The 10,238-nt window shown below is 39.7% G+C and overlaps 1 protein-coding gene across 2 annotated transcripts in view; it reads left to right on the top strand.

Moving 5' to 3' along the window:
- The first annotated feature begins 206 nt into the window (after positions 1-206).
- Positions 207-10,238, top strand: part of LOC111865990 (U4/U6 small nuclear ribonucleoprotein Prp4) — a 14,836-nt gene continuing 4,804 nt past the window's right edge. Inside the window, exons 1-8 of one of the 2 annotated variants that reach the window (XM_023854447.2) lie at positions 207-280; positions 830-1,019; positions 1,646-1,850; positions 3,500-3,630; positions 5,609-5,813; positions 6,383-6,565; positions 8,666-8,881; positions 9,719-9,826. In XM_023854447.2, the coding sequence (XP_023710215.1) occupies positions 833-1,019; positions 1,646-1,850; positions 3,500-3,630; positions 5,609-5,813; positions 6,383-6,565; positions 8,666-8,881; positions 9,719-9,826 (1,235 nt within the window). In that variant the 5' untranslated portion in view covers positions 207-280; positions 830-832. The other variant, XM_023854446.2, reaches the window with a different exon arrangement.

Here is a 10,238-nt window from a genome sequence, read left to right as displayed (position 1 = left end):
TGCCAATCTCTCTAACCCATCAAACAGACAATCCCATCCATCAACCGAATCCACCTCCTATCCTCAACCCAGTCGAATCGGCTCGCTATCTTCGGCTCGTTCGAAGACTAACCTACACCACAAAATTTTTCGAGGTCAAGTCAAGTCAAGTAATCTAACCAATCACTCTACCTCAACTCGGATCTCTAGTAGGATTAGTAGAGTGGTGTATGTATTGGTTTTCATCCGTGGCAGTCGATAGCGTCGATAGGTCGTTAACTTTCGTTTATATTTTATTTAGGTATGTACTATTACGTATTTGTGTGCTTTCACATTGTTTATGAAGTCCTGACATGCGTATTTTTACGGCTTTAATTATTTTATTGAAGTATTCCATATTACCACGATTCAGAAACGTTATCACATATATGAGCTGTGAAGACGTTCGGAGTGTAACATAGGTTAGTGGAAGTCGTGTAGTCTTGCACTTTTACTGTTTTTTTAGAATTTGTTCATCGCCCGGTGTTCTAAATCACAGCTCTTCGGAAACTGGATCTGTTTCCGTTCTCAGTTGAGGCATCTGCTTGCTTGCGGCGATTGGATGGAGCTAACTTCAAGCACTGGCCTAGCAGAAAGATGACCGTAGTCACTAGTGATTGAGGTTAACTTCTACTAACGAACTCGGTAGACTGTCTCCCACACCCGCAGATGGAAACAGATCCGATTTCGGATTTATCTGTATTCTATTCTCTAGAATAACGGACAGTGAACACAGTTAAAAAATCCACTAATCGTCAGAACCCTTAGAATCTGTTTAATTAATTTGTTCATAATTGTTTGAATTTCCCAGGAAATGTCGGACGACGAAGATATTCTCTATATTAAAAAGCAAAAGACAATTCATTATGGCTCCTTGGAAGAACAAGAACGCACCCGCTTATCCACAGTGGTTGTTAAATCTGGAGACAGTGATGAAGAAGGAAGTTCATCCAATATGGGACAGCAGATTGCAGAAGCCGGGAATGTCAACATTTCAGATGGTGAATGTTGAGCATTGTCTATAATTACAAGGGTGTCTGTTATTTATGGCTCTGTGCCATTCTTGCCCATAAAATTTATTGCTTGCTTGCTTGCTTGCTTGCTTGCAATGGTGCAGAATGTATATGGGGCAAGGCAGGACAGACATGGAAGAAAACATATAATATTAGCAGTGGTTGAAAGTTGAAATGAAGTTTAGTGTTTAAATGTTTTGTTTATAAAGTTCAGTGAGTATTTCTTTCATGGCAATTTGATATTTCTATGGTGAATGTAGTGCAGTTTTGAACAAATTCTTTTTTTAAATCGTAACCTGTCACATTTCCTAGAACATGAAATATAAATTATCTAGAATGGCTAATAGATTGTGGGTTAGCAACCTTTAGTCTTGTAGATGTTTACCAGAATTTTGGAGGAGACTGCTGGATGCATCTTCAGGTTCTAGAATGTTGGTAACCACCTGTGATTCTACATAGTGTTCTTTTCAGGCTCCTCCAAAACGTTGGCGACTATCTGTGCCACTACATGCTCTCTGATAGATAACCAGTTTCTGGTTAGATTTGTATATGGACTTAACCCCCAGATGTGTTTTTTCCTATTTTCTGACCTTATAGTATTTGATTTTCTGCAGAATATATGGAACTGGAAGAAGAAATGAATCGTGATCGGCAGGCTCTACTAGAAGAGTTTGAAAGGCGTAAAAGAGCCCGCCAGATTAATGTTTCAACCGATGATGAAGAAGTCAAGCGCAATCTGCGGCAGTTAGGAGAGCCAATTTGTCTGTTTGGTGAAGGTCCAGCTGATAGACGGAGTCGTCTTCGAGACTTATTAGCCAGGTATGAAGTAGGCCTGCCACTACCTACTAGAAATTTCAATTCTCTTTGGTGGTAAGTGCATTTGTACAGAAAAACTCGCAATACTATATTCAGTTTACCTTGTGTCAACAACAGAAATATGAAAGCCCATTCTTTCATGTAATCTTTGGTGCTGTGTCATACTTGATGCTATCTATTGACAGAAACACTGTCAGTAGATCAACAGTGAGCCGGGTTCTTTGGCTACAGCAATTTGCAGATACCCCAAGCTGATCTAGTCAGCACATGACATGCATAGGGTTAATAATAAATAAGTGGTATAGCCTCAAAAAATAAAAATTAGGAGGTAACGTGGAGCTTTATATTTGAAATATTTTATATTAATTACTAGCTCTTTATTATAAAATGAAGGGACCAACCAATTTGGTCAAGTAGGTGGTATTCATACCTTGTGATCGAGAGGTCTTGGGGTCATGTCTCAGCCTCAAGATGAGATAGCCAATCAAGGTGTTTGTGGTTTTCCTCAGTCCTTCAAGATAAATGCCAGTGGGGTACCTCAAATTAGGCCACAAATGTTTCCTTGCATATCCTTTCTAATTCATATTTTCATTAATCCAATTACATTTTCTCTCAATGCGCGAAACTATTGGGTCTAGTTCGTAACATTACCTACAATTTCTCTTCACTAGACTGTATGTTCAGTTTGTACACTACGTTAGTTAGGTCTAAACTTGAATATGCGTCCGTAGTCTGGAATTCGATTACGTCAACTGATGCCAACAAGCTGGAACGCATCCAGCAGAGGTTTGCGGCCCTTTGTTTTAAACGTTTCTTTCCTAAAGTTCACTACAATTATTCTCTTGCTCTTGAGGAGTTAAAATTACATACTTTATGTACTAGGAGACATCGCCTTGATGCTCTCTTTCTTATTCAAGTTTATTTTGGCTCTAAATTCTGCCCTTCTGCCCTGGAAATTGTTGGTCTCCGAGTTCCTGCTCGGTATATCAGAGATTTTGCATTGTTCAATGTTTGCTCCTTATTTAAAAATTGTCCCTCTGCTAGATGCGCAGCAGCTGCTAATGTTGTCTGCAGGGAGGTTGACGTATTCGGAGCCAGGAATGTTCTACCCAAACAAATTTTAAATACAGTATAACTGTTAGTATTTTTATTATTTGCATGTTCAGTAAAGCAAAATTAATTACGTAATTTTCCTCAGAAAATCTACACTATTCAATTCTTAATTAAATATTAATGTTTCATTCCTCTATTCGTAATAGCACTTAGTTTAATGATAATGGAATTATTATTACTGTTATAATTATCACTTATTTGTTTGTTTACTTTTACTTTTATTCATTATTATTTCTTCCAATTACTTAACTGTAATTTGTATTTGACTTTTAATAAGTTTGTATGTAATGTAATTCAGTCATCTACACTGTGCTGAGTCTGTAATTGGCCTTGCGGCTGTTGACTCGGCACATTAATAATAAAGAATTGAATTGAATTGAATTTAACACTGTCTGGACTGAGGTACTGGAGGCATTTTTACACAAACCATAAATGAATTCAGTAGTCTCGGTAATCCAACCACACAACATTATATCCCAGAAGATGGAACTCATCATAATTACTGTCATTAAAGCCTCCATTCGTTTAATTATTTGTAGATTTGGAGAAGATGCAATTAAAAAGAAACAAGAAGAGGAAGAAGAAAGAATGCAACAAGAAAAAGATCAGGAAACCACATGGTACCATGAGGGGCCTGAAGCCCTTCGAGTGTCACGACTATGGATTGCAAGTGAGAAATTAAACTTTTAGTTTGTGCATAGGACCAGTGGATTTATAATCTATTTCTGTTCAAAAGAAAGTTCTCATACATATGAAAAACTGCGGTTTTGTAGCACATGTAGACATTTATTCTTCAGAAATCAGTTCTGGGCAGAATGCATAAAGCCTACTTCCCTATTGCACTGACTTCCTGTCTGATAAGTCTTGTGTTGTTGATGTCATGTGTAAGTAATATAAATTTTCAATCCAACAATGACATGCAATTTAAATTTAGCTCATTGGTTGGTATGATGGACTTGCATGCATTTGATCATATTTTTTAATTACAGCCAAGTAACAACACACAACAAAAAATACTGCATCCCACAATTCCTCTATTGTTGCATAATGTCACTATCAGCACAGACGCACAGAGAACACCATTCCCAGCAGTACTCCCATTGGTTATGTTGCATCGCATAACATATTCCAGTGTTACATCACTGTATTGTGCCACAATCTAGTAACGGACATCTCTTCTTATTTAAACTATTCTGGCTTTCAGTGGACATGCCACAGTATCCAACGGAATTAGCCAGGCAGTTTTAGTGGACCTTCATCTTCTCACTGGCCGCCTTCAGATATTAACAGGCATAATGGTGGATGTCATGTATCTGTTTTTCGTGGTGCCTCATATACTTGCTTATGGGTTCCTTGGGTTCTATGGGTTATCTTGGGAGTTCAAGCGGCAGGTTGCAGGGCTCTTATAGCCCCCTTCCAGACACAATGCTGGCGGATGTCATGCCTGTGGTCCCATGAGTTGTTGTTCTATAGGCCAGCAGGAAGGTGGGAAGCCTGTCGTCCAAATCTCTGAGGTGCATCAAAACAACCATCTTCGAGTGTTCCAGTGCTGTCTTCATGTGGTGTTTCACCATGTTGGCTGTGGTTGCAGAGGGTTGGTGCATGTCTTAATATTCCCAGATGCTGTAACACCTCATGTAGGAGTCATGACTCAGAGTTTCAGCCTTGGTTGCTGTGCAGGTCCTTTGGGATCTTGAAGCACCAGAAAAAGGGGGTTTGCTGGAATCTGAACCATCATCTGTATGTCATGGTTAGGGATGCTGTACATGTAAACCTCAGGCCACTTGGTGAAATAGTCCATGGCAATCGGGCGTATTGATTCCTTCCTGGCTTTCAGGACAGGTTCCTATGATGTTTGAAGCAATCATTTGAGATGGTGGATCAGATCCCTCGATTCAGGGCCTCAGCTTCCTACACACACAATTATGTGTTTGTGTGTGTGCGCATGCGTGTGCGGAAGGGGGGGGCATATATTATCCAAAGTAATTCAATTTTCAGAGTTTGGCTTGTGTGTTTTGCAGTAAAATGTTTTATTAAGGCTTGTCATGTGCCAGATGTCATTGGAGTTAATTATTTCATCAGTAGCAATTAAGAGGGATTGTTTTGAGAAAAGATGAGGGTGTTTGTACTAAAATATTAATATTCTCACTTCTGAATATTATTTTTGTTCATTTAATTTATAACAAACATATAATAATCAGATATCATAATGGTGATATTTCATTGTATCCACCCTCATGGGTCAAAAGAAATAGGGACTATGATGTTATTGACCTCATACACTAGCATTCTAAGGAGAGAGAATATTTGTCAACTTGTACAGATTTCTGTAATTTTATTCCAAGTTACAAAAGGTTAGTTAATTCCGTCCAGTGTGACTGATGGTTTTTTCTTTTTAGTCTTTTATCCTTCACATGGTTCGGTCCTATAGACCATCTGTATGTACATATTAATATTCACAAAACATACTGTAATAGTGGTTTCTAATTGTATTCAGATCCTTCTGAAGATGGTCTATAGGACCAAAACATGTAAAGGATAAAAGATAAAAAAGAAAAAACCATCAGTCACACTGGACGGAATTAATTAACCTTTTGTAATTTTGTTAGTGTGACAGACCAGAATGAAACAAATCGAACTTATTACAGGTTATTCATTACCACGTGCAAAACAACGCTTAGAGGAGGCTCGTAAAGAGCAAGACCTTCCTGAGGCTACACGCACAGCCAGAAGACAAGAATTACAGAAGAAACTTCAAGCAGTATCAATATACTGCAGTCAGATCGGAGACACAAGACCCATCTCATATTGTCAGTTCAGTCCTGACTCTAAATTGCTTGCTACTGCTTCATGGTAAATATTAATCTTGCAAGAAGTTTTGTTACAAATCATATCATTTATGTGGTTTCAATTTTTACAAAGCATCATGAATTTAAATGCCTTAAGTACCATCATTGAGAAATACTAAAACATTTGTAGTGGAAATTGTTTTCTTCACTTGGTTGAAGTTGGTGTATAGTTGGATTCTTCCATACCAGAGAGCGTGTCATAGCAGTATCATGTCCCATGTGCATTTTGCAGGTATCTGTTGGCTTTCTTGCCCCCTCCAAGCTTGTGTAGAAGTTGTGCCTTCATATAGTTCACTGACACTTCCACAACCTTCACAGTTTGATGTTCATAATCACCCAGTCATTTTTTTATTTGATTGTATATAAGCTGTACAGGTGACACAGCATCATTGATTAAGTCAAGTAACAATGTCACTTCTTGGATAAGTGAGTTACTGTATATACAGGGTGTTCAAATGAAATTTGATACTGCATAAAGTCAGCAGTTGATCTAGTCTCACTTTGGAGGGAAAAGTCCGGTTACTTCTGCTCATCGCTTTTATCTCATTCAGAAAGTTGTGTCATCTCTTCTAGGAGTGGATTGTGTAAAGTGTGGACAGTGCCCAACTGTAAACTCACGTTGACTTTGAGAGGACACGATTGCAATGTAGGAGCTATAGTCTTCCATCCCCATGCAATGCAAGCCGAAGAAAATTCAGTATGTGCTCTTGCATCGTGTGCTTCTGATGGGTCTGTCAAACTGTGGACTATGGAAAGGTATGAAAAGATGTTAAATGACATAGAGAGTAATCTCTGTATAATTATAAACCTGAATATTATTATTTAACTAACTGTGCATGGCAGGTTTTTCCATGAACAGTTGGCAGTCAGGTAGGATTGGTTACTGTTGAGCAGTCATCCAGAATAAGTGAAGTCATGCATCTCCCTTCTCTGGCTCTAGGTGAGTGTGTCTTGAGGCATAGTGCCACCGGTAAACAATGAAAATCATTTGCAGTATGTTCTGATATGTAGTCTGATAGGAAGATACAAATGTTTTGGAGGAACATACTGCCGTCATTTTCAGTGTCGAAGTGAGAAGTATGAGAATGTTGCACCTTGTTTACCTGGAACAAGTTCTGTCTTCTCCCCCCTTCCTATTGATCTGAGTGACCACCTTTCTTACAGTCTGTATAATGCCATGCCCACTCCTCGCTAAAGACTGAGGCATGTTTCTCTGAAATGCTGGTATCCACCTACAAGATTGCCTACACCGGGTGTATACAGTATCCCATGCGAGTGCGGGAAGGTCTATATTGGGCAGACAGGCCGCTCCGTGGACACGAGGTTGAAGGAGCATCAGCAGCACATCCGTCTTGAACATCCGGACAAGTCGGCCGTAGCTGAACACAGCATCGAACTGGGACACCGCATTCAGCTTCAGAATACCTCCATCCTCGCCACCAAGACGCGCTATATGGATCGCATCATTAGGGAAGCCATTGAGATCGAACTGCATCCAGGGAATATGAACAGAGAGGATGGGTTTCATCTCAGCAAGTCTTGGAAACCTCTTATCTGTTCTCTTAAAAATCCCCCACCGGGATATGATGCCAGATCCAGAAGGCCACAAGGCCATGACCAACCAACATAACAACCCCCCCCCCTCAGCCTACAGTTAAAGCGAAGCCTTGTAACCTTGCTATTCTCTCCCCTACACAAAATCACGCTTGTTCCAGCTCCCTTCCCCCACCCCTCCCACACCACTGCTTTCACTTGTTTACTCGCAGTTCATCCCCTTCCCTCTCTGCTCTAACGGTATCCTCTTCAGTCTGCTTTACCGTGTCTCACGGTGTTGTCGCTTGCAGATTTACCTATACTTTTTCTTCTACCCTGAAGATGGGGGCGATACGTTCCTCCAAAACGTCGGTTAACACCACATATACACGGTGCCAAATCCCAGAAGACTGCTTTCTTCATAGTCACCGCCGTGAAAGCCTCAAATCTTACAAGGTTAAAAAATCCAGTAATCCTGACATTTTTGTTTCCCAGTATCAGTTTTCACCTTTCTGTTCTATTAGAATTGGAACATAACAAAAACAGCAGTTCACTCATTAGATAGCTTCCAACCAGAATATTTTTCTCATTTAAATTTCAATGCTTTGTCTTGAATTAACCTGAAGAAAGTTCCAGTTTCATCATCATTAAAAGTGTCACTGTTACTGTAGCATGCATGCACTTTGGGCCAAACTTTTTTAAGCCATTCTGTTGTCTCATGCTCAGCCCTTGCTTCACAACTCACTTTCCCACAGGAAATGTGACACAGCTGAAATCTGTCAGTCCAACCAGACAAACAAAATTAATGAACAGAAGATTGGTGTGACTTTCTCATGGGGGTAAAAATGAGAATGCTTCCAAACCAGAGTGAGATACACAGTGCAAGACATATGGTTGAAACAGAGAGTACGAGTTTTCTCATGAATTTAAACTCTAATGCAGAAAGAAAACCATATTGTTTGTATCCATCAACATCTCTCTAGATATCTGGATTGTTCCACTTGTGTGCACATTGGATATTGTTGCACTTTCATTTCATGAATCACTGTTGTATGAAACCTCTTCCCAAGTCTTACCCTATTCTTCATATACAACAACTGAAGCATATTGAGTGAAGTGAAGGATTGCTTGCATATGTGTTAAGACTCAGAGCCACCATAGCATAAGACAGAATGACAGCAAGAAAGGTCAGATATTATTCCAACTGTTCACTGTTTTGAATTATCCATGCCAGTTCTACCTACTATTACCCATACTGATATTTAATTTCATTGATTTCATCTCTACATCATTGTTATGAATACTGAGTTGATTGCTTTTCAGTGAGGATCCACTGGCAGATGTAGAAGGTCATGCTCCTCATCGGGTATCACGACTTGCTTTCCATCCTTCAGGCCGATTTTTGGGTACATGTTGTTTTGATGGCTCTTGGAGGTTATGGGACTTGGAACAGCGCCAGGAAGTTCTACATCAGGAAGGTCATTGCAAGCCTGTCTATTGTATCTCCTTTCAGACAGATGGTTCAGTATGTGCTACAGGGTAAGTTTCAAGTTTGGGCAGTGATCACATAACATTGTATTAGTTTGTGTATCATTTTAATGCAGGCTTTAGCACCGAGTGCTAGGTAGGTATTGTTTTAATGTCATTGGCAAATGGAGATTTCTATCACTTTTAATTCCTCAGTGTTTCCAGAGCTGTATCTGAATTGTATTTTCATTCATTGTGGACAAACTATGTGTAGCTAGACAGTTACTCTCAAATAATGCCCTTTCAGATGAAGCGACCTTATTAATCCGCATCTCTCTGCATTGGTTCTTCAACATTTATACTTGCACCACTATTCTCAGTGAAATATCATGGCTCTTCATTCTTCTCTTAGCTCTGATCGGATCTGAACTGTTATATCATACCCTCGGGCAGGATAGAAGACACCTTGTCGAAAGTTTTAGTTTCGCATCTTAGCTGGAATATTTATTAGTTGGTCTATCCGTTGCTGCGGGAATGCAACAACTCTTCCTCTGTTAGGTAGGCAGTTTCTTAGGTAGCATGTGTTCCTATTGCCCATTGCATAGCGATGGATGTCCTGTAGTCTGGCTTTCAGGCAGCATGCCACAATATCAATCAAATAAGTGTTGCCTGAAGATGGCCTTATATGGCCGAAACATATAGCATTATAATAATGCATATATATTTTAATAACATCTTATGCACATAATGACCACTGTAAGGATTAAAGTGTGATACGGTAGTATCCGTCAATATTTATCTTGCATGTTTCCAGCAGGTCACAAGAGAGAAATGCCAAGGAAACCAGCTTATGGTCTTCCAGGTTGTTGGTTAAGTGTTTGCATACAATAGGCCCTTTTTCTTTCGCAGTGGGCTGGATGCATTTGGACGAGTGTGGGACCTACGTACTGGACGGTGCATCATGTTCATGGAAGGTCATCTCAAGTCACTGTATGGGATAGACTTCTCTCCTAATGGGTAAATAACCATATTGTAATACTAAACTTCTACGTAACAAATGTCAAGTCTAGACAGTGTACGAGGGTCGATCAATAAGTACCTGTGTTAGGAATAAAGACACAAGTTTTTCACTTTTTTTTTTATTTTTCAACGTAATCTCCTTTCAGGTCGATACACTTTTCCCAACGTTTCTGCCATTTCTTTAACCCCTCCAAAAAATACGATTTGTCAAACTCTTCAAAATACGCTTCTGTCTCGGCGATAACCTCCTCGTTTGAGCTGAATTTTTTTCCCCCGAGCCATGTTTTCATGTTGGGGAACAGAAAAAAGTCACAGGGAGCCAGGTCAGGCGAGTACGGTGGGTGTGGCAGCAATTCATAGTGCAGTTCATGCAATTTGGCTACGACAATTCCAGATGAATGTGCTGGTG

This window comes from Cryptotermes secundus, unplaced genomic scaffold (genome assembly GCF_002891405.2).
Source record: "Cryptotermes secundus unplaced genomic scaffold, Csec_1.0 scaffold72, whole genome shotgun sequence".
NCBI lineage: Eukaryota > Metazoa > Arthropoda > Insecta > Blattodea > Kalotermitidae > Cryptotermes > Cryptotermes secundus.
Note: the sequence above shows the minus strand (reverse complement) of the source record. Positions and strands in the feature narration are given on the sequence as shown.